Genomic DNA, 24,497 nt, shown 5'->3' with positions numbered 1-24,497 from the left:
GACGCAGCAGAGCTTTACCAGCGGGGAGAGCGTGTGAGAGTGTGTGTGTGTGTGAACTGGTCCAGGCTGGAGCCCAGAAACAAAACCCCCCGCAGACAAGCCAAACACAGAGAACTCTCACAGGTATACTATATCTGTCAACAGCATTCTTTCATCACTACGGGTCGTAGGTCACACTTTTTTTTTTTTTTTTTTCCACTGAATGCTGCTTCCTCCGGGATGTGAGAGTGTGTGAGACAGATCCTCCGCCATTAGCCTACCCACCGTCCACCAGATTATCGCAAGTTGTATTCTGTGAGTGGGTTTGGAGGAGGGGGGTTCGTGTGCCTACATCATACGCTGACTAGTCTACAAACCCCTTATCCGTTATCATGCGTCTTATCATCGCCTCCTGACTGGCCGAGTCTGCCTATCTGTATCCCAAAAGAGAGGAGCAGGAGGGAGGTGAGTATCGCTAGCACTTACTTAGGAGGAGAGCATGTTTAGAGCGTTAACAGAAGCTTTGGGTGACACTTGACATTAACGCTTATAGAAATACATTCTCATTTGGAGTGACTGACGATATGTAAGCTGTCTTCAAGTGGACCGCCTGCTGGTATCAGCGATAACGAGGACGTCACTTTGTGAACGAGAGACAACGCTGTCTGTAGAGGTGCCTGCAATAAAGACGCATTGTGCAACCTGCGCCCCAAATTTAATTTCACTTCCTGCTCCGTGCATCACCTGTCACTGCTCATCCAGGGCTTTGGTGTCTTGGCCCTGCACCTCCCTCGTCTCACCTGATGGGGGCAGTAGAGGCTGGCTCACTGGCTACACACCTATCCACGGCACTGGAGAGGCATGAACAGGCACAACACACCCCTCCAGCCATCTGACACACAGAGCATCTTTCTTTCGTCTCCTGAGCCGCCACTTGATAACTTTGCCCCCCCGGAAAGCTTAGAAGGAGGAGGAGGAGGAGGAGGAGGAGGAGGAGGAGGAGGCTAACTGCACCACAGAGGGAGGATAATGACATGACATCAGTGTCATCGTTAACCAAATGGGGCCGCACACAATGGAAAGACATATGCTGACCAGTGAATGGCTGCAAGCACAAGACACACCCATGCACACACACACACACGGAGCACAGGAGCCTTGACAGTTAGATGTAACATTCAGGGAACGGATCCTCGATACGCTGAGGAAGAATAGAGCTTTCCCAGGAGGGATTCGCCTCCACAGGTATCAGTTACAGAAGCACCTCAAGCGCGGAGAAAAGCAAAAGGGGATTTCAATTAGCTAGAAAAATGGGAAATGAGGAGGGGGGGTGGTGGAGGGACAACAAAAGGCAGGGGAGGGTACGGCAGAGGGAGGGTCATAATTCATACATCATGGTGGAGAAGTACCTCCTACCCTGAGGTGTGCGTGGCAAGTCCCCACGGCCAAGTCCCACATGACGGGAGTTTGTTTTGTTTCTTTAGCTCTTAAGAGGGGAAAATGAGCCAGTTAATCCCCCTGTAGATTGCTGGGCCCTTTGCCCCGGGGGGTGAGGAGCGAGAGGAGAGGCGCATACTTCCAGTCTGTAGATGTTTGTGTGAAACGCGCACTCATTCTCCGCGTATGCATAATTATGAGCACCATCAAGCTCCGAATCAAAGCGTGCAACCCTAGACAGTGTGCAGCTGCAAACCCCTACACACACCAGTGTGTGTTAAAATAGTCAGGAGACATCACCTCACCCTCCGCTGGGTGTTGACCCTGCCGCCTCTAGGCTGCGATACAAATAAATCTGGAAGCAAGAAGGGCTGTTATCCTTGGAGTTCCCTTCCCACTGGTGTCTCCTTCGCTGGCAGCGGCCTGGTTTGGCCCGGGCCTGAGCTCATCTCAGGAGGAGACTGGTGGTCTGTCTGGCACGCAGTCCACAGAGGGAAAACAATAACACTAAAAGCAGAATACACACAAGACAAATGCACCTCCCACTCTGTCATTCTGTATTGCTCTCTCTGTTTCCTCTCTTTGGGTCAGAAATGACTCACCCTCAAGTAAAAAGCTTCTAGTCAACTACAGCGCCTGCTTATTTTGACTCATACTTCAAGAGAAGATCAATATTTGCACAGATCTATGGGAGGGGAAACAATAGTGATCTGGCCTCCACCAGCTCTGTCTGTTAATGGTCTGTTTACTGAGACAGACGGGATAATGGTCTGGGTGTTGGCCGGTGCAGAATCAGACGGTGGCCATTTTTCACTCCGTTTCTGATATAGTTAGCGACGAGGAGAGTGGGGATCTGTGAGGCAAGAAATCATCAAAGTAGGGCCGTGGCTGTACGCTGTGAATAAAGACGGGGAATGCTGTTGACACAGACGTGTTTGCAAGTCAAATAGCTAACCTCAAGCCTCCACACTTTCGTAGTGCCTGCGCTCTCTTTTGGCTATGCAAATTTTCAATCTGCGTGCCCCAGTCAACCTTTCACATCTCAGCTATGGAAGCACTTAAATGGTCAGTGAAGCACAGCAATGAAGTCTATAGTTACTGGCTGTGTTGGATCTAGTAACACAAGACACTGACACGTGCGGTGTGGGAGCACATCAGTGATCTGAGAAACCAGATTCACCTTTAGGTCTTGGTTAATTGAGGAAAAACCATTTTGTTATGCAAGATGCAAATAATCCATTTCCCATAAATCATACTACTTGGCAATGTTACTGCATATTCTATTTGGCAGGATGAGAGAAAAGGGTGTGCCTTGAGACATTATCTAACAGTAGAAAAAGAGGATCAAAGACAACAGACTCCAGAACGAGTTCATCTAAGGTCACGCTAACCGGTGCCTCATTCTTCAGCTCATAACTTAAGCATCAAAGCTGTGTTTGTGTGAGAGTGCACGAGTGCACGGCTATTTGTGGTCCAGAATACGAGACCCGTCTCTCCAAGGTGCCATCACTCTGTTCCTGTCAGTCTCTGCACTCCGACGTCCTGGTGCTGCACCTCAGGTCCCCTGCAGTCAGTGACCTCTGACCTAACCCCCCCCCCCCCCTGCCCCTCCCCCTGCCCCCGGCCCCTCCAGGCACATCAGGCCCATCAGATGGATGTGCGCCTTGCAGGGATCAGAGAACCTGGGATACATGGAAAAGCTATTCACGGCGGGGTTCTACAGATTTCTCTGGACGGGCTGTCTTTTGCATAATGTGAGAAAAAGAGAAATATCACGGCTGACTTGCATTCTCATCACTGAGTGAAAGGGGAAAGCAGGGGAAGGAAAGAATGATTTGTATGCCATTTAAACCTCATATGCTCAAATTTAGCGATGGCAGAAATGGATTCAAGATTACTCTATGGACCATGTTTAGTGGTCCTGTTAACTCCCAGAGCCAAATCCAGGATCACTGGCAGCGCTCTTGGACAGCGAGGCTATAGTTGGAAAGATGGAGAGTTCAGATCTGGAGTCAGGCCAACCGGGCAGGGAGAGGCTAGCGAAGCTCTCTGCCAGGAACTGAGGGAAGTGATGGCACCACTGACTATCCTGTACATTTCCCTCCCACCAAAGCACTTAACATGCAGCATAAGCCAGCACACAAACAAACAAACAATCGAACGCGCACACCATTCAAATAAACACGCCATGGGAAGCGCAGAAGGCTAAAGCAGGGGGAGAGCATCACTCAGAGACCCATTAACCTCTGGCTCCCAACCAGAACAGTGAGCCGGCGTCTTTTAAGTACATGTTAAACATAGCTAGTGTATGTGAGTGTGTGCACAAGTGATTTATGTACTACTTCTCTGTGTCCATGTACAAATGTTGACGAAAACATCGATTCGCTCCAAATGAAGTCACGGGGTCAATGATTGGTCGTATTTATGAATGAAGGTCACAGCAAACCACCCGTGCGCGTTCAGCCCTTCAGATAGCGGCGGGTTGTTGTGGGACAAAATGCTCCTACGACTACTTCCTTGTGCAGAGAAGTGCATCCCCAGGAGAGGAGCTCCAGACTAAACACTCTGTTCATTCAGCTGCTCCCCTTCACCCCACCAGCAAGAGACGGATGCCTGACAAGCACTCCCAACAGAAAACCTCACTTTTTCCACCAATTATAGAAAGCCATGCCGAGCGGGGGAGGAGGCAAAACTTCAAAATATTATACACACTGGCATTTGGCGAAGCGCATTGAGCAACCTCTGTCAGAGAGAGATGGGCTAATTTCAGGGCAACGTGTGCCAACACAAACAACTGTTCTGGCGAGCTTTCATTGTCAGCACTTGAGGTTTGAGTTGAATTTTTCAACGCTCCGCAGCCAATTTCTCTTTCCCCTATTTTTCCCCCCATATGATTTGTCCCTGTCCAAGTTCCCAGTCAGTCTTTCATCGCCTACACAGTCAGAGCTTAAAAGTGTTCTGGTAGAGAACAAACTCAGATCCAGATGCTCATCTACATACAAAAATAGAGCACATTTTTTTTTTCTTATAGGACACGAGCATTTGTCTCTATAAGCTCGTGTAGGGTATAGAAACTGTCTCTGAAGCGTCGTGCATTTTGATAAATGCACTTCTTTTCAGGTTACGTCCATCAGCTGGCGCATGGTCAGCGCGAGGCGGGGGGAGTTTAATAGCTACTGCTTGGGTCTCTGAGTGCGGTGCGCTGGGATTCATATCGCAGCCACGTCAACGTAAACATCATATGTTTCTGTTTGTGGCTCGAAAGCAGTATTTACTTCTACTTTGATTTTGTTTATTAAAGGCTTTTTACTGTTCAACATAAAAGCAGAAAGCCAGGCAGCGTACGGGCTGCAGTGTTACATTCACCGTCTCCCCATAATTCTTACGGCTCACGCACAGTCCTGGGTACGTGCCAATCAATGAGATGGACAGCACTATACTGCCTTTATAGAAACCTCACACAGTCGGGGTCACATCCTCTGTGGCAAATCATACGCACCTATGCACATCAGGGGAGGAGCCTTCGGATATGTGTGTGTGTGGGGATAGCTGCTGCTGAGGTGGAAGCTGAATGGGCACTTTTGGAGGCCCCCCGAACATGTAGCCCTTTACTCCGCGCTGGTATTAGGGCATCTGTGTTTAATATAGGACTTCAGCTCAGCCCATATTTATTCAGGTACAGCTGACAGAGAGGGAGAGACAGTGAAAGAGGTGTGGCCTTTCTTTTTCCTGGCAGCTGCACAGCACTCCTGCGGTTTTTTGGGGGGCAAAGGGACAAGGCGAAAAAGACACAGACTCTGTGACCGAGAGAAAGCGAGAGTGGTGCAGAAGAAAGAGAGCGAGTTGACGTGAAAAGCATGGCTCCAGTCAGTCCTGTGTTGACTGGACATCCTATGCAAGAGGCAAGCCCAGGAGGCCTGCAGGCCACCGGGGAGGGAGTGTGTGAGCTCAGCTCTCCGGTCTTACTTGATGGCTGGTGTCTAAGACAAATCACCAGTGGTGCTGCTGTCACCGTGGACCTTGACCAAGACAAACAGCCATGTTTTAAAATAAGTGCCTGCCCCCTCACAGGCCTTTCCACCTCATCCACACTCAGGCACATCCATATCTCCTCACACATTCAACCATATTCCCTTCACAGGTCATAGGACTGGAGCTACAGTCCAACGCTCCACACAGGGGATTTAACGTTTCACTCTCTCAACGCCGCCTGCATTCTCTCTCCTCTGCACACACACGTACACACTTGTGAATATTTACCACATCACACAAGTTCCATTGCGCCCAAAACGCTTGGACTGCAATAACACGGGTGGGTATGAGTGTGTATGACACGAAACGTACAGCAGATTTTAAAGGACGGTACGTGTGTGCACGTATAGGAGGACGCTGGATTGTCTGTGTATATCGCACAACCTCAAACTTGGCTGAATCAAAAACTGCCAACTGTGCAGAAGTGTCAGCACTACTCCCTTCTTTTACTTAACAGCACATTGCATCTTGGGAGTTGTGGTTTGCCTGAACGGGCCAGCCTGTGTCGCTGCCTGCAGCCTGCACCAAGGGATCGGTGTTCCTAACTGAACAGAGCCTCATTTATCTCTGTGGCAGAGTCCTTCCTCTCCAGCATCGGTCCTCGTGGACCCCTGAACTGCTGACACTGGGGGGCCCCTCCTCTTCCTCTCTCCTCTGAGCTCCAGCATGCGGCAGAAATTGCGAGATGTGTTTCATCTACATATTGATTAGCCTGGCCAAAAGAAGCAGGAGCTCAGCACTTCGCTGAATACATAATGTAAATAAGTGCCTGTTATTCAGCTTAAACTCTCCTGAAATGTTTCACCTTAAGTAGAGGCTTTTCCAGGTAATTAGGTAAATGTGACTGCACGACAAAAGTCAATAGCAACTTTTATCTGAAGAATAAAGAACAATGAAGCCAGAAATCTCTTTTCCCAAACATGCTGACATTCCGTTCAAATGTGCACGTCTCAGCCAAATGAAGGTTACCGTCAGCGTGAAGCAGCGCTCAAAGTTAATCAGCTCGCCTGAAAACAATATGACCCCGTCCTGCCTCTGTCACCCAATAAAAGCAGGCCGCTCTCAGCGTGTGGGCAGGCTTTAGTGCCAGCCCGTTGCAGTGCAGACGGCTGGGCGCTGGGTTGTCTGATGGATAGATTACATTCGGTGAGGACTGGACCAATGGCGTCGTGGATTGATTGGCCCAAAGGGGCCGTCGGGGAAAGCACTTCCTGTGTGTGTTAATGGACGCTCCTGCAGATGCACTGTGGCAGCTTGTGGCAGGGCGATGGTTGTTACTCACTCTCTCCTTCCTAGACCCCCTCCTCCTCATTTTGCTTTGACTCTCCCAGTCAAACCAGGTTTTGAGTTTGCAGCAACTCCCTGAAACTACTCCTACAACATCCAAATTCCACAATAGAAATTAACATGCAATAATACAATTACTTTATTTTACTGTCTTTTAGCTACCTATAACTTCAAATGACATGAAACTGTAAATTGGCACAGGCCTTGAGAAGAAAAAGTAACTTTTTCATTTGTTGCTTTTCTTTTGCTGTGATACCAATTATAAGAAAAAATCCTGAGCTCCATCAGTTATTATAAATTATTCATCCCAGTTAACTACTATTAAGCTAAAATATGTACTCAATGTTTTCTAGGGCTCGGGTGGAGAGGTCCTGTTGGTGAATTTCTATTGAAAATCAACAAAATATTATGAATTTGATTTTTATTGTAATCACAGAGCGTATCTGTATGTAAATCCCCACAATCCCCAAAGTGGAAACTTCTTTCTAGAAGCTTCAAAAGAATTTATAAGTAACAATGAACTGTTACGACATGTTCTTCCTTCAATCAACTTGCTGAGTAATAAATGGGAATTCATAGTGATTGTACATCTCGAAAGGCACGTAAAATGACCCAGGCCCTGCAACATCCTTGTGTAAACAATGTTGAGTAAATAAATTTGTACCCGAATCTCCCAAGCTGCTCCAGTTCAGGCACCGTGGGTCCGTAGGTTTCCACTTGAAGGGGTCTGTAGTGGTAGAGAACTTCTTCTATCTTGGGAACGGGCTGGAGACACACATTCTGGCGCTAAAAGAAAAACCCCAGAGAAAGAACAGTCAACAAAGGACAACAATCGGCATTGTCTCACAACCGTGACACACTGGAAACTATGGCTGTGACACAGACGTAAAAAAAAAAAAAAGACCTCAGAATGGGCTTAATGTCAATCAAGCTGTAGCATTAACAACCGCCGGTTCTTGATAGACTGGTTTGGAAATGTGAGTTTTGGTCTGACAACATGCTCATTTTCCTCAGGCACTGCTGGTCTGGAGGACGAATTTAAAGAGGACAATGACTTAGCATGTTTCTAGCGGTCAGACGAACATAATGCTGGCAACTAAACAACTATTCTTTATGAAAATCTGAATCAGAAAAAAGAAAGTGTACTTTGGATCAAAACTGGTTATTGGCTGTTTTTTTTTCCATGAAACCACCAAAAGACAAATCAGCTGCTTATGAATAAATGTTGTTTGAATGAAGTGCTTTATTTCTGGATTTTGCTGTGATTATTTGCTGCTTGCATATTCCTTCCACGGTGTCACCACAACGTTGTTTATCCAATTTGCATGAATCTGAATGTCACTGACAAATACTCCGGGTTGTGAAACTTCTGACTGTTATGGTGATGGGATCATAAAACTCGCAATGTCAAGCACTGGAAGCTGCAGTCCGCTCTATAAAACGTCCAGTCAATAATTACTCAAAGCTGAGATTTCATTCAGGCTACTCCAGTTCCTAATGCTCTTGACCATGTTGGTCGTGGGAGAAATATGAGACTTCTCGAAGACATTGTAGAATTGTTCGATTCGGGTCTCTGCCTTCAAAGGGGGAATTTCCACGCAGCGTTAGACCGCTATGTTTTCTCCAGCATTAAAAAGTATAGAGACTCAGAAGACGAGCTCGAGCCATGAAACAGACCTGGTATTAAAAAGATGATGCTTAACCAAACACTGGCTATTTTAGAGAGCAGCAGAGGAACTCGGAGACAAAGGGAAGATGAAAAGATAAGCAAGAAAGCAAAGAAAGAAAAGGAGTGGGGGAGAATAAACAACAGAACACAGAGGGGAGCTGATGAAAACCAAACTAAACGAGTAACATGTGCCCCGCGGCCTCAGACTGCCCGCCCTCACACATGTTTTGGCCCATGCGAGCGCACACACAGGGAATTAAATCTGAGCTGGAAGTTACAACAGCACTAAAGAGATGCACACTGAGATGGCAATCGATGCAGAGTTTCATGGCCCAGCACAACATTATGTTGTTGTCACTGCCAGGTCAATGTGCAGGATACAAAACAAGAAAAACACAGAAAAAAAAAATATTGCATCAGTGTCTACTCCTTCTAATAGAGACAGAATGATAATATGAACAATGTTTATCCTAAATAAATGGCGGCATTTTACATGATGTTAACATCAGTCGACTAAAGCATAATTGTCCTGGCAAAAAAAAAAAAAAAAAAAAAATCACAAAAACATTTCTGTTGGGACATTTTTTCCATTTCAGGTTTTGTCCACATCACCCAATTCCATTTCCAAGAAGGACTTTCAACTATCTTAACGGAACGAGTCTAAACCTGTTGTATTCAACAGTGGTTTATACATGCAGGTGGGGGGAGGTAGCAGCAGGCCAAGCGACAGTCACAGCGCGGCAACAGAGTGGGTTTTTCCACAGAGCAAATAACGAAAGTTGAATGTCAAAATACAACATGTCTTTTGGCTGCATGAGCTTAAGCTGACAATTATACAGTCAGTGAAACAACCTGAGTGGGACAACAAAATTTCGTTGTGTGTCCACATTCTGTGACTTGCACCACAGTGCTGTTTATTTAACCCGTTGCCCAAATCTGCATTCCCAGTTTTTAAACACATTTTCATCAATTACAAGTGGATTGTTGGATGTTTCCCTTAAAGTACAAAACACTAGACATACTGTAAACTTCTCAATGGTTCTGACTCAACCTTTAACCCTAAGGTGCCAGCGATCCGTTATCCTGTCCCGTCCCTTCACCCAACACAGAGGAGCCCCACCACCGGCTAATGAAACCCAGACGAGCGAACCCAGTCGAAAGTCGTTCTCCCTCACTTTCCCAGTCCTTCAGTCTCTCCATCCATCTTCTTCGAGACTTTCGGCACTGTTTAACTTCCCCGCTGCGCCAGTCAAAGAGATGCACTGGGACGAATGCGTATTGGGGGGGAAGTCCACAATGGCGGAGTGGCAGAGAAAGAGAGAGGCAAATTGGGAGTTGCAGATGGCTGAAGTGCAGTAAATCAGATTTTTAACTGACAGACAGAACAGACCCGGCCCCCGAGTCTGGAGACATTTCTGTTGCATTCCTCCGCAAGGGCACCTTCAAAACTGGCACGGATACATCAGTGCGAACAAACCTGTATGAGCAAAAAAAAAACAAAAAACAAAAAAAAAAACAGACTTTGTGCTTCTGCATATATCTATATTTACATAAACGTATGTAAATGGATTAGGTGCAACACACCTAAACTACTTGACGAGCTGTCAGAGCTGTGCCTTCTCAGAACTCCACCACACCTAATAATACTGCTGAAACTTTCAATCATGAACTCATCACGTCCTATTAAAAGATTGTGTGAATTACAGCCCATGAATGTTGTTTTCCAAATACGCCAGCGTAAGAAAGCAACAGAAGGAGAGAGAGAGAGAGAGAGAGGAAGAGGACCCCCAGCCAGGCCTAGCAGAGCAGAAATGGCTGAGGGACCAGGGGCCACTGGAACAACACCATTCAAAGAGCCAATACAAACATCTGCTTTTATCATCATGAAGGCTTGTTCTACCACCTATACATTGTGTGTATTACCAGTTTGTGTATGTAACCGGTATTTAAGACTCTTTTAATACCCCCGTGGCACTAAAATGAAACTCTGGGGGGCTATCAATCTTAATAAAACCGCAGGGGACGATGATTTGAGGAAATCACCATTGCGCCAGTGGGAGTATTCCTACTTCATTTGTGCCTGTACCTCAGGTCCAGATAGACTAATTGTGACCTGGTAATCCCAGCATCCATTTCTAGGAGGTCAAGTTAAGCTGTCACAGGTACCTACTCCCCCCCCCGCAGTTTGTGGATGTGACAGCTGTGCTGGCTCGGCGAGCTGCTCTACGTCTCTTGGGTTTAATTCAGAGTAATGTCATGGTACATGACATTGCCCCTTCTTAACTTGGCCGTCCATCTTAAACAGTACCATCGGGGTTAGCACATCGCATAGAGTGACATGGCAGACATTAATGTAGGTTTTATGAGACAGGAGTCTCATAAAAGTCACATTACTTGGGAGGTTTGAGAGCTCTGTCCCAAAGGTATGTGCCAAATCTACATTAAAAACAAGAGGTGGCTGGGCCTGTGCCATAGGTTGTGCTCCTAAGTTTTGTACCAATTTCGTTGACAAGATACATAAATTTCGCTCTTACACATATTTTTATGTATTTTTGATAAGGTCTTATCCAGTTTCTGGCCTGACTGGTCAAAAGCGCAAATTGTGGGTCACCATCCAAAATGCCACCAGAAAAACATTTTACACAGAGCACACAACACAATCATCAGCACCCCTCTCCCGCCTTCCACGCCCCACCCCACCCAACCCCACCATCTCTCTCCCCTGACTTTGCAGCTCTGCAGGACATGTCAAGGTTGCAGCGACTAACCTCTCCATCAGCACCTCCCCGGCACATACACAGAGACAAAACAAGCCACATATAGAACACTCACTTGGTTTCCCGAAAGTTACAGGAGCCACGGCTCCAGAGTCAGTGAGACCCTCTTCATTAATGCATAAGGTGATAATGAGACCAATGGAAAGGGGGACAGTGCTCAGCATTGTATAGGGGATAAAACTAATACGCCCAGCGAGGGGCCAGTCAAGCCCCGGCCCATCCTCAGTCCTCACTTCCACCTTCCGCCCTGGCACTGCCAGTGCTTCTGTATGGATAAAGAGCTTTGGGCTGCTCACTGGCTCACTGAGTCACAAGTAGCAAGTGTAAAAACTGCTGGCCACACATTGCCTCCCCTTGCCTTACAGGTTTAAATATAACTGCCTGACCAGTGGCAGCTGCCCCAGCGCAAAGCCCCTAAAGCTGACAACTCCTTTTTCCGCTGGGCTGGGCCGGCTTGCCCGTGGGCAAAGGGTTGTTGAGGCCAACCTAAACAGGGCCAAACCAGGGGCAGGGGCAGAGGTGTGAATGCCCACATGTGTTGGTGCCAATCAGCCCTCAGGGTACTCTTTACCCCCTGAGGTGACCCCCCTCTCCCCGAGCCCCTTGCAGCTATTGAGCTGCATGCCAGCAATCCAATAAAAAGTAAAAAAGCCAAAGGGCAAGGGTTACGCACTCTCCCACATAAAACCCGTTTTGCTTTCTGAAAGCTTTAAATGGCAAAAGTGAGTGTAAACAACGTAACATCTATCATCGGTGTCCGTTACTATTTGTCTCAAGAGTGTAAATTATGCATATGAAGAGAGCACTGAAGAAGACTGAGTGGGGGTTGCGGTGAATATATACCAAAAAAAAAAAACTCCCAGGCAAAACAGGTTAGGCCAGTCTGCCAGAGTAAAGCAAAGCTTGTCCTGAGTTGACGAGTATGTCTACTGAACAGAGGTCACTGTAGAGGACAACTTTACCAAGTAAAACAGGCCTGCGCAAACAAGCTCACAGCATGTCTGTGTGTGTGTGTGTGTGTGTGTGTGTGTGTGTGTGTGTGTGTGTGTGTGTCTGTATGTACTTGTGTTTTCTGTGGTAGTCAAATTCCACCGCCTAAGTGCAGAATGGACTAAAGCCAGAGAGAACCCGAGGATATTTCAGACAGCTACACATCTATGTTTAGGGATAAACTTTCCACCCACATTTGGCTGATTGTGAATGTGAGTTGCTCTTTGTTTATGTGTGTGTTTGCCTTCTGCTTTCATTAGGTGCCCATGCTGGCCTCGTCAGGTATGTCAGCTGCTCTGCCGCCTGTGAGGAGTGGACTTGGCCCAGCAGCGCTGGAAGCTGGGACCTTTCATTTAAGATGGCGCTGAAAGCTGTCCCAAGGTGAAGAGATTCCCCATCGGTCAACTGCTTTCAAACGGGACACTACAGCAGCTGAGGCCAATCCCCAACACACACACACACAGTCTTAAATCAGAAAATATAATAACTTTACTGTGATGAACAAACCCAGCATGTTTAAATACATTAAAATAAAAAATACTTTGTTACGCATACGATTAAACCAGACATCATTTATACCCTCACCCCACGTCAATGTTTTGCTCAGAGCAGGTGCCAAGCACGGTGACTCTTGTCATCGTGCTTGGCACTGACGCTGGTCTTGTGTGTCAGACAACAACAAGCAACCTGTTTAAACAGTGAATAGTCACCTCCCTCCCACACAGAGTGTCTCTTTTGATATTGGCGCACATCTATTTTAAAAGACACTTTATTCTTCAAAGGATGTTTACTCAGTCTGGGGAAGGGGGGTGTATTTACGTGTTATGTGCATGTACCCGCACACGGATATGCGTGTCGCCTGTTCAATAGAGAACCTACAAAGTGAGGGATTAATGAGTGATTCCAGACCATTCCTGAGGCAAGACCAGGCCCATCCCACCCCACATCACACCTGGACTAAGACTACTTTCCCTGGGGATTGGCTAACTTCCTAAAGCGTCAGTTCAACAGCAACGTTAGCATACAACCAGAAATAGAAGGGTCAGGCCTGGATTCTCCTTTGCAAACTCACCCTGGCAAAGAGCAGTGCCAACATGGCTGAGATGTCCCTTTACATGTTCCCGGCAGAAACATATCACAACTAGATGCAACATTAGATCACTTTTTAAACGAAGTCTGGAATGGCCGGGAAGCGGAGGTAGAGCTGGCATCCTCAAATTCCATGTATTGGACGGCTCGGAGACACGCAGAAATGCCGTTCCGCCAGTGACGGCTCACCTTGGCCCAGGGTGAAGCAGCTGGCCCGAATGCAGTGACGCAAGTGGTGGCGGTAGCGGTAGTCATTTGGTTACGGGGGTGGGATTGGGAGTGCGGAGGGATGTTCAGCGGCAACACATATTTCTGGTTCTGTGACTGGTGAACTTTCGCATAACCAAAAACATCCACATGAAAAAACAAGGGGTCAAAACCCGGCCCCGAGGCCATCCATCACTGTCACAATCAAACGGCTTCTTATTTGTGAAGACACTTCACATGGGATGCCGGGGCCTTAAGAAGCTCGAGGCAATGTTTTCACGGCTTGTTGGACCAAGACACATTAGCACAAAAATATTCTGTTTATAATGGCAAAAGTAACAAAAGAGCAATTTGGTTTAGTTAAGTAAATGACTAAAAAATTACACAAACATAACATTATATTAGATTGGCTCAAATGAGTTTAGACGTGAAGAGGTATCTCACAAATGGGCCAGTTTTAAAAATGTGTTTTTACATTTGCCTCCCCTAATTTCTGCTGAAGAAAAACTGAAACCGTGCTTGGAGCGAGAGACCACAACCAAGGGGATAAATGAATTCCAGCAATCTGCAGGAATCTACCGCTCTGTGCTGAAAACCCACCAAGTCAAACAGAAGTCATTCTTATGGACTCTCGAGGCGAAGGGAAATCCAAACCCACACGCTCCCCTGAGTCAAGTCTCTAAGGCTGACGGCGCAGATGCATGGTGAGAGCTCTGATCCAGCAACAGGAGCGTGGGGATGGGAAGATGAAGAGAAATGGGAGGAAAAAAGTAAGGAAAAACAGCCACGGAAGAAGCCAAGAGCAACATAATTGTGTCGTTTCTTTCTCCATCAGCAAGTTTGACTTCACACTGTATATCAAGGGGGAAAAAGTTTGAGCGCTGTTATTCATCTGGATCAATTCAGTGCTTCTTGAATGGTGGCGTATGAGACAGCCGTTTGTTAAAACAGAGAAGTGTTTGTTATACCTGAATAAATCAAAAAACGTAGATCCCAGCCTGAGTTTAGGTGAGCACTGAGCAGATATCTCTCCCACGCACCACTGAACTGTGGGAAGACAACCATACCTCATGGGGGTTGCTGTGGAGGGGGGCGGGGGATGATGACACAGCCTATCTCATCACAGTAAAATGAAAATAAACGACTGAAAACCTGAACGCGAGCCAAACGCAAGGTCTCTCAAGACACGGTGTGCTCGAAGCTGCAAACTCAGAGCGTCAAAAGCCCCGAGCCCACATGCTCGCTCTGTGAGACCCACCGACGGCCCGGAGGAATGTGATGACATGACTGAAGGAGTGCGAGCCTGTTCTCACACTGGAGAAGCACCAGACACAGGAACATCCTCTATTTGATGGCCTTGATTGTTATCACTACTCCACTGTCAACAATCCCTCCGCATGAAGTTTAAATTAGCAGACACACCTCACCACCAATGGACAGAGGTAAACAAGTATGTGACATGAAAGAGATTATTGCACCATACAGTGTGTAGCGCTTCTTCAAGCTCATACTGCTTTCATTTGAAACCACAAAGGCCGGTCTGATAAATGTATTCCATCGAGAAACGGGCCTTAGGGCAGAGGTACGCACAAAAAGAACATCAATGGTGGAAGGCTATGAATACTCACAACTCCGAGTCTGTCAGATCTTTAAAGTAAATCATAACACATTTACAATAAAAAGGGTGTGAGAGACCTAATATTCCTAGGGTATTAAACGTACCATATGGATTCCAGTTGAAAATATGCTGGTAGGCTTCACCGCCTGTTTCTGCTGCTCTATCTGCGTCTCCAGCTGGGCGGCTCGAACCTTGTGTTGAGCCAGCAAGATGGTGGCAGGAAGCTGCGACTGCTCCTAGAGAGACAAAAAGAGATTTCAGGAAAATGTTAATCCACGCGTGTGATAGGTGCAAGAAAACGCTTTCGACCCAGACATTTCTGCGCAACTGGATAAACATCAGCATGCGGCGCTGTCAGGCCGGCTGCCACATTACCGAAGCAAGGCACATTAACAAAACTGTGGCACTGCAGGGGACGCTGCTTCAAGTGCACCGCACCGCCTTCACCTCCATTAAACGCAAGGTCGGACGTTTCAATTTCTTCAGTGGACTGTTGCCAAGCACAGAGGTCTAAGAACGCATGCTCGGACAAATTGTTCATTGAAGAGGTAGGACATTTTGAAGGGGTGGACAGCAACGGCGGGGCAAATTTTTTTTCTCAGCATTTAGTGATATAACAAAAAATATTTGAAGACTCCCAAAACTTCAGGTTGCAACAGTTGGAAGATTTTACACACACCGGTTCTGGACAGGCACTGTACTTGCTTTACTTGAATGGCAACGCATAGTTTGCATGCTTCTCGTTAAACAAAAGACCCTGGGATACAACGCTCAAAACAAACACATACAACTGCAAACAAATAACGTGAATCCATTATATATTATTTTAATCTTTCATTAGAAAAGAAGCCACCGCTGTGCTGATGTGCGTGCAAGAAAACAAAAAAGAAAAGCTGAGTTTTCTTTAAATGCCTGTGTGTTTTATATGTGTGTGAGTCCCTGCGAAATTTCGTTATACTCTCATAATGACAATAAAGACTCTGATTCTTGATTCTTGAAGAATGACATGCTCTCCAGCAACAATGATGTACAGATGTCAAAGCTCAGGAGGGTCCCCCCAGGGGGGTGAGGGCTGATCTCATCTGCCTATAGTCAACAGGCCCTGTGCCTTAAACAAACAAACACACAGCTTAGCCTGCTATCTGTGATGGTCCTTCAGCAGCCCGCTCTGCAGGAACAATAACTTTGAAAGCCCACAGCTCAACACAATGGAGCCAATCGGCTTTGGAATCACAGAAAGGGAACAATGAAGCCGGGAGCACAATGACTGTTAATAAGCTCTTAATGATCCGACAGCCATGAACCCTCAGGCTGAGTGTGCATGGGTGTGTTGAAGTATGTGTGTCAGACACCGAACATCTGTCATAATGTGATTTGCTCTTTCCTGGTCTCTTTGAGTCACTCCCCCAATGTACATGTAATATGTGTGTATCTCACCAGTTCATCCAGCAGAGCCTGTTTGTTCTTCTTCTTTGCCTGTAGCTGCCTCTGCTCCTCCTGCAGCACCTCCAGTCTCCGCTGCTCATTGCTCTGCTGCTCCAGCAGCAGCAGCTCTTCCAGCTCTTCCTGCTCCCGAGTCTTTGTTGGAGAGAGGAACAGAAAGGCAGTAAAGAATCTCACAAGATTGAGCACGAGGCTCAATCCAAACAAACTCCGGCAACTCCATCTTGCACTTGACCCGGCAGTCTGACTTCTCAGGCAAAAAAAAAAAAATTCTATTTATCATCATTAGTGAAGATGTCACGCATGAACGGGAAAACACGCTGAAAAGTACATACAAGCTTAGCCTTATTCCTCTGGATGACGTCTCTGTTCTCTCTTTGGTACTGCTCCATCCTCAGCTTGGTGTTCTCCACATCGATGTTGTTTGTCAGGTTGTACACTAAAAGGAGAGGGGATAAATCTGTGTTACCCCCTTTAACTAAACATGCCCATCATTACAACCTTATGTTGTACAAAGAAGCTGTTCGGAGCAACAATGCTGCAGTTTTAAATGATAAGATCCCAGAAATGCTACAGAGAACACATTTATTACCCAATGGAAACACAGGGAAAATTGTTTGTGTGTACACTAAAGGTATTATCTCAAATTCATGGTATAAAAAACTGCAGATTTTAATTTTATTGTATTGTTTTGTACATATTTTATCTATGCATCACTGAGTGTTATGGTGTTAGTGTCTATCATGTGATAGATTTTCAGCTTCGAAAATTGTCTAAAGTCAAGGCTGCTTAAAAAAAAACATAAAGACTCTGACATGAGTATATGCAAATTTGAAACATTCAAGGTTTAACAAATATAATAACTTCATTTTTATGGACCTACTTCAAAAATAATGGTTTCTGCTTTTGGATGATTTGCAGCAGCAGCAGAGCAGGTGGTCACTGATACATAGTATTAGCAAGGATGTCTGGCCACACCATATCCAGCTCCCATAATACATCCATGATGGGCTGCCAGTCAAGACATGTTAACATTGGCAGAGCACTTCCCTAATCCGAGCCCTTCGCGGGCTCTAATGCCTGTGAAACATCCCCTTGTGAAGCCAGAGTCAAGGAGAAATCATTACACTCGTCTCAGCGCGATGCTCCCAAAATGGTGCTCCTACCTATGTCCTCCACTTGCTCCAGATAATCGTTATACTCTCTCAGGCTGGGGAAGTCAAAATCTCTCTTGTTGTAACTGTAGGAGAAGACGAAATGCAAATAGTAAAAACCTGATGAGAGCAAACACGCACTGGCATTAATAGCCTCCATTAAATCAACCATTTTATAATACCAGGTCTGCATACTCCCTAATAGACACACATTAGATGTCAATTAAGGGGCTATTAAAGAAGAGACAAGCGAGGGAGAGAGAAGGCAGGGAGGGGCAGAGAAGTTAAAATCTGGCAGAAAAAAAGCCTTCCCGTTTGAGCCCCCCCTGGGGAGACTCATTGTCTACAAAACAAACAGTGTAATGAGAAAGACAAAGGCAGCTTAAGAAGTGGGAGGAGGCACGGGATGACACATAAACACGGCCGACCACACCCCTCACCCTCACCCTCCCGCCCCCCCCCTCCCCACCCACTCACATCTTCAGCACTTTCTTGCGGATCTCCACCTCCTTATCTACCGTGGGGTCTTCGAAGAGCTGCACGCGGAAGTTGCTCTTCCTCAGGGGCGTGTCGCACTGCACGCAGTTGCCCGAGCCGCGCACAAACAGCATCTCCACGCAGTTCTCGCATCTGTGAGAGGGAGGGAGAAGACGGCAAGACGTGCGTTGAGGTGGACCGTGAGCCGCATGCGACGGCCGAAATGCAATTTCTCCTCAAATTTGTGTTGTTTATTTTAAACGTCCGTGAGCAATCATCATGCACAATAAGTGATAATGGGGCTTATGATTATTTCCTCTGAGTGCTCAAAGATGGCTAGGGTTATGATAGGAATGTCGATTAGGCTGCCTCGCGCTCTCAGACAAGAGGAAATTAGCCTGACACCCCATCAGTACAGTGTCTGTCTGCAGTGGAAAAACATTTGCTTTATTGTTATTTCAACAGACCTCAGTCATTCCGCCGGGTTGCATAATATGATCAAATCCAGCTCGGTAATTCGCTGCGTAGTCTATCATTATATGAATGGGCTGAGTCCTACGTAATTTGGGAAAGGCACAGGAAAAGACAACTGCGGAGTTTTACGTGCTCCACACTTTATTAGTAAACTTGAATTAGGTTGACATTATTTATTTGAACGTTTAACTTGAACTCTTCCAACCTTTCTCCCTTTTTTTGGCAGGAAATATTATTATTATTCCTGACATGGCCCCCAAATGAAACAAAGCTGTATTATGGAGAGATTTAAGCCACATTTTAAAATACCGTGGAAATCCAGACAGTAACTGATCAAAGCATTCGCTATAAATCTGTTTAATGGATGTGATTACTTTCCAAGACAAAATACGTAGCGATACAGCACAGTCATGATGACTTTTTCAGGTGGCCTTTAGTTCCTCATATAAGCAACCATGAATCACAACTCTCTGCGGGAAAGACCACACCTCCCCCCACCGCTACCAATTCTCAACAAAAACCAGAAAAACTTTTTGGATAATGATGAGGACTTTCAGGTAAAGCCCAGGTTCAAACGGGAAGGTTTACTTCATGCACCATCGCGGCAACCTCCATGGCAACGAATCAGCGGGCCTACCCGGGGGCACAATCCTCAGCTTAGCCATCAATCACACCTTTATGCAGGTAGGCGTTTACCCATCAGTCACACTCAAGTGAGGAGTGGACACCGCAGACAATGGGAATGTTGCTTTATCTCCCCTGATGGGGCGGAGAGCCTGGATAAACGTTTGCACAGTACACTCTCTTAATTAAGTCTCCGTGGAGCTTTATTTCCACAGGAATCCACCTTCCTGCTTGTGACCACCTTCACAAAAATGGACATCTGGTTTCCAAATGGCACCGTCTGCTTTTGAGCACTGACAGATTTCATTAAAAAATATAGCAAGGCTGCGCGGAAAACGGCAAATTTTTCACCTTTCGTCACCGATGGTATGGTTGAGTCATTTCTTCCCAAAAGTGGAGGACTGGGCTTGAGACAACAGTGCCAAGTTAAAGTTCCCCAATGGGATGGCGCATATTAGACTGATCACGGCAGAGTCATCCTGCGAGGCATTTCCCCTCATCAGCAGGATTCGGAGCAGACGAACAGTTAAATAAGAAACTGCAGAGCCATGGAGTTTCGACTGTTTACACCTAGCGTCTCAGATGAGGGTCAAACAAGCACAACCTGCCAAGTACGACACCGAGCTTTAGCGGCTATACAGCAAATAGACCTTACAAGCACGTCACTTCAGCGTGGCTTAGATAAAGCGGCAATATAAAAAATGAAAGCGACGGACAGAAACATCTGCGTCGTCCAGTTGGTGATTCAGAGCGTGAGGAGCCCCTGCTCAAGTGCACTCTGGAAGAGGCAGATGTTCCCTGTGCCCCGAGGCTACAGGAGATCTATAGGCCTGGCCATATGGAGGTAGATGGAGGGATTCAGCTTGTTTCCACAGGCCCACAAAGAGCCCATTCATCAACACGGGGCGAAGAGTGGGGCGTAGCTTGCCCCCTGCCCCATAAATGGACCACACAACAGAACCCTCCAAAGGGGGAAATCCTGTGTAACACTAGAGCAAAGGGGTGACCCTCTAAAGGAGAGGGAGGAGACTTTTAGAGTCAATTTGCCATCTTTCTTCTGAAGTGTGCTCCTCTTAGTGACAGCTTTCAGACTGTGTGTGATTTGTAAGCACAGACGGACCCAGAATATTCTTGCCGATGCTACGCTTCATTACTCAGGATACAGAACAGACATATCTCTAGAAGCCCTCTCCATCTCTGCGTGTCCCAGGGCTGTTATCGTTGACTGAGTGCTCCCAACTCCTCCCTCTCTCACCTGTCCCGCTTGGAGCTCCAGGCTCCTATCTCTCCCATCTGCAGCTGTCAGCAGGTCGGGGAAGGGGGTGGTAAGAGGAAAGCAAACAGGGTCCTGGCTCAGCAAAGAGACTCCGCCGCTACCACAACGCCTTTTGTGACAACGCCTGCACCTTGGCAAAAAAAGGGCAAGCGCAAAACCGCACTCCAGAAAGGAGTTTATTTTATGATGTGTCCTCTGTACGTTTCTGTCATGAAGCTGATGATCTTCTCAGACTTGTCACTGCATCCAGACACAACCAAGCTGGCTCCGTATGTAATCTAATGATATGATACCTTACGGTACCTGCAGCGTCACAGCCAAAAAAATGCTGACACCAAAGCCCACTGTGTGAGATACATATAAAAAAAAATTCTCAAAGTACACTTTAAGTTGAAATCTTAAATTAAATGAGAATATCAGTAATCATTATTATTAGATAAATAATAACAAACTTCACAGTACTCTAAAATTCAGTACAAAACCAATGATGTAACTTTTCTATTCCACTTCAGGTAAATAACATCAGGCAATATTTTTCATTTCAAGTTTGTTGGAACACGGTCTGATCTAATTTTTATGTAGAAAAAGTAATTGGTCAAGACATGTGATATGACTCCATTAAGCTATCTCTGCACCATGGAAAACTATGAAGGCAAATGATGCCAAGTCTGCTGAAGTAAGGAGGGTTGTTGAAACCAAGAGTAAAAGAAGAAGATGCATATACTCCCATATATCCCCCTATGTGCACAAAATGTGACAGTGTGTCACAAAATGTCGCATTTTAATATGTTGTAGCTTTTGTTTGACTTGAAGAACAAATAAACATTTTATATAATGGAACCCAAGGCAGAAAAGAAAATATCTCCTAATTTGCTACTGTATGTCAACCTGGAAAATACAGCTATCATTTGAAGGAATCTAGTTTCGACTTAATGAGGTGCGTCTGTCTCGTCAGGCTCACTATGTTCACCCGCTAATCGTCGCCGTATGCCTAAGCCACAATTGTTTTTGCCTGCCTGTGCCCAGTGTCAAATGCCAAAGGACGAGGGCGGACTGGTGTCATTGTGCAAAGGCAATAAATAACACACATCAAAATGCCCCCGGTGACAGGGAAGCAAAATGTGCTGTGGCGGGGTTTAAATTTAGATGCACAGAGAAGCTTAATAGTGCAATGCACCGCTGAAGGTTGGTCACTCACTGACTGGAATGGACATTCAACCGGGTCAAAGACAGATTTACAGTTATTTAAATGGTTGAACCAGTGCCGAGTCCAACTAGGCTCATATTTTGCTCATATTCACAAAAGATATTCCTCATGTTGCTTGTTTTGTCCACCTAACAGAAACTTAATGGTACTTATTTTAAAACAGAGTAAATCAGATATGAAACTAGGCGAAATGATCGTCTTGTTGTTTGCTTGATAAATTCTATTATTATTTCAAATATCTGTGAATACTTCCTTTACTAAACAGTAAAGCTAGCCTGGATTGAGTTGCTACTGTAACACTCACAGTTGATCTGGGCTTCCATCACAACACTACAAGTTTTGGATATCAGTAATTGTTGATGTGTTGGTTTGTGAGTTTAATGAAATATGCAGTATATGCAACCTTTCATGTACATGCATTTTGCTTTCCGATATATTCTTAAGTATTTCCTGCTTCTTACTTAAGAGTTTTTTGACAGTTGGTGATTACACTAAAGGGGGAATCAGTAACTGTGAAATTGAAACACACTCTCAAACTACGGTATAGGTCTTCGTATCTCCAACGAGACATGCCCCAAACAAAAAGCCAAACGGCACCAGTGATAAAAATACTAATACAGTTTGAGAGTCTAGAGGATCCCGAGTGGCGCATAAATTCACTGTCGCACCGCCTCTGAGAAATCCAAGGTGACCTGAGCTAGGACATCTCTCCACAAATTGCTTCATTGCAGAATCATTTTAATTTTCTGCGTGTATCCCCGTATCCAGACAGAGGCGGTGAGTTATGAGCTCTCTGACCTGATGACAAAGCATGACCACTTTCTGATGGTACAGTCAATAAACGGACAGGGTCGAAAAAAAAATGCGCTCATCAGGCAACTGCCGTCACTGCATAATGCTCCCGGGGAACAAGTTCTCCCCTCTTCATTCAAATGTCAGGGATTTTTTAAACACATGGCAAGGTTAAACACGGTTAAACAAACAAGTTATACTGAGCACTGACATGAGGATGATGCATTGGATGGAGGAATAATAGAAATATCCTATATTTCCCCTTTACAGTTGCTTGAATTCCTCTAGTTTAGAAATAAAAATTTAAGATATTACTTGAGAAACTGGTAAGAATTTCTATCTTCTCTTTCATGAAATTCCCACCCAGGGTAAAGGCAGGGTTGATGTGACAGACCTGCCACAGAAGTTTAGCCAGTAAATTAAAATGGTTTGTTTATGTATAAGAATTTACATGGTTGCATTAGGATACAAACACGGAAAAGGTTACGTTTTGGTTGAATTAATATATTGGACTTGGTTAGTGTATGATCTGGGAGAGACTTCTGTTTCTACTTGCGACTCTGGTACAGGCAGACAAACAGTTAGTCATTTCTATCATAATAAAGCAGCGCAGCTCTGGTTTAGATCAGATTTTATTTGAAGGACGGCCCTTTTAAACTCCTCTGGTTATGTTTTAACTCATGGTGTGGTTAAAATGCCGCCACACAAAGTTTACACTCCACATTATTAGACCCCTTTTCGCTGCCATCTTGGACTTTTTCTACTTTCCATTAAAAATGATATTTCCGAGAACTTCAGTGGTCTAATGAAAACAGAGGGTGCAGTTAGCCTGTGCAGGTCAAGTAAGGGCAAAAACCTGTGGGTTATTACTTAGAGGCATATTTAATTTTGAATGGCAGTCATTGTTTATCTTACTGCAACTGTTTATCACATATGTGATAACTATTAGCTCGAATAACGGTGCAGACATTTTCCTCCTTTAGTGACTTAGCACAACAACTCGTTAGCCGTTAGCTAAAAACACAAACAAGACGTTTCCTCTTTAGACACTAACGTCAAACGTTTAATGCTACTCATGTAAAGATTAACGCAGGTGCACGTGGCTTTAAAATTAAACTTAACAGCTGCTTTTGAGGTTTCGTGTGTGCCTTTTGAAAACTAAATGCTCCTCTCTGTCGTATCTGTCAAATGTAAACACTCACAGCGTGTGGCCGCAGACGTTCACCATCAGCTTCAGCGACGGATTCCTGTACTTGGTTGTTTTACATCTCGGACACCCCTGGTCGTCCATTTCTGCCACAGGCACAAAAATATATATACAAATAAACACAAGAAATGTCAACAATTAGCAGGGTTTCTGTCACTTTCTTAGCGGCGAACCGCTGCGCTTCAGCGAGTGCGGTCCGACTCGAAACGCATCTAGTAAGATTGGTTCCTATTTAATCATCCCCCTCCACAGCGGCGGCGGTCATGCTGCGGTACAGGAACACACAAGGGTCAGTGGGACGTCCCAGGATATGAGAGGAAAACACAGAAAGCTTGAATGTACAGCGAATTAGAAAATAGCTGCTTTTGATTATAGGTTCACTGAACTCTCAAATATTCCACGATACAAAGTAAGCCTGAACTAAAACATAATTAAAGCCAAAAATCAACGCAGATGTTTTTCCCTGGGGCTTCTGACATCATTTAGTTTCTGAATGAATGTGCACATGTTTGGGGAAAATATTCTTTCTGAACATATCAGTATATGTAATACACAGTTGTCCAAAAAGTTTTCAGCCACACTCCTTTTTTTTATTCCTATTTATTAGTGATACTTATTTGGGGAGATATAGACTTTATCTATTAACAATAAATCACACTGCCGTCAATGATTTCATGAGAAGAGGTACAAAAATAATAAAAAATTCCAACTTTTTAGGCAGCAGTATGTATTATCTTATACTATAAACACACAGGTAA

The 24,497-nt window shown here is 45.4% G+C and overlaps 1 protein-coding gene across 1 annotated transcript in view; it reads right to left on the bottom strand.

Moving 5' to 3' along the window:
* The window catches only part of mnat1 (MNAT1 component of CDK activating kinase), a 28,402-nt gene extending 4,446 nt beyond the window's left edge, over positions 1-23,956 (bottom strand). Inside the window, exons 1-7 of the mRNA XM_047611012.1 lie at positions 23,735-23,956; positions 18,160-18,312; positions 17,695-17,768; positions 16,864-16,967; positions 16,523-16,663; positions 15,190-15,321; positions 7,400-7,521 (exon numbers count right to left, since the gene is read on the bottom strand). Of these exons, the coding sequence (XP_047466968.1) occupies positions 7,400-7,521; positions 15,190-15,321; positions 16,523-16,663; positions 16,864-16,967; positions 17,695-17,768; positions 18,160-18,312; positions 23,735-23,823 (815 nt within the window). The 5' untranslated portion in view covers positions 23,824-23,956. The remainder of the gene's footprint in view (positions 1-7,399; positions 7,522-15,189; positions 15,322-16,522; positions 16,664-16,863; positions 16,968-17,694; positions 17,769-18,159; positions 18,313-23,734) is intronic.
* Positions 23,957-24,497: the final 541 nt, after the last annotated feature.

The sequence above is a fragment of the Mugil cephalus genome, chromosome 17 (assembly GCF_022458985.1).
Source record: "Mugil cephalus isolate CIBA_MC_2020 chromosome 17, CIBA_Mcephalus_1.1, whole genome shotgun sequence".
Taxonomy (NCBI): Eukaryota; Metazoa; Chordata; class Actinopteri; order Mugiliformes; family Mugilidae; genus Mugil; species Mugil cephalus.
Note: the sequence above shows the minus strand (reverse complement) of the source record. Positions and strands in the feature narration are given on the sequence as shown.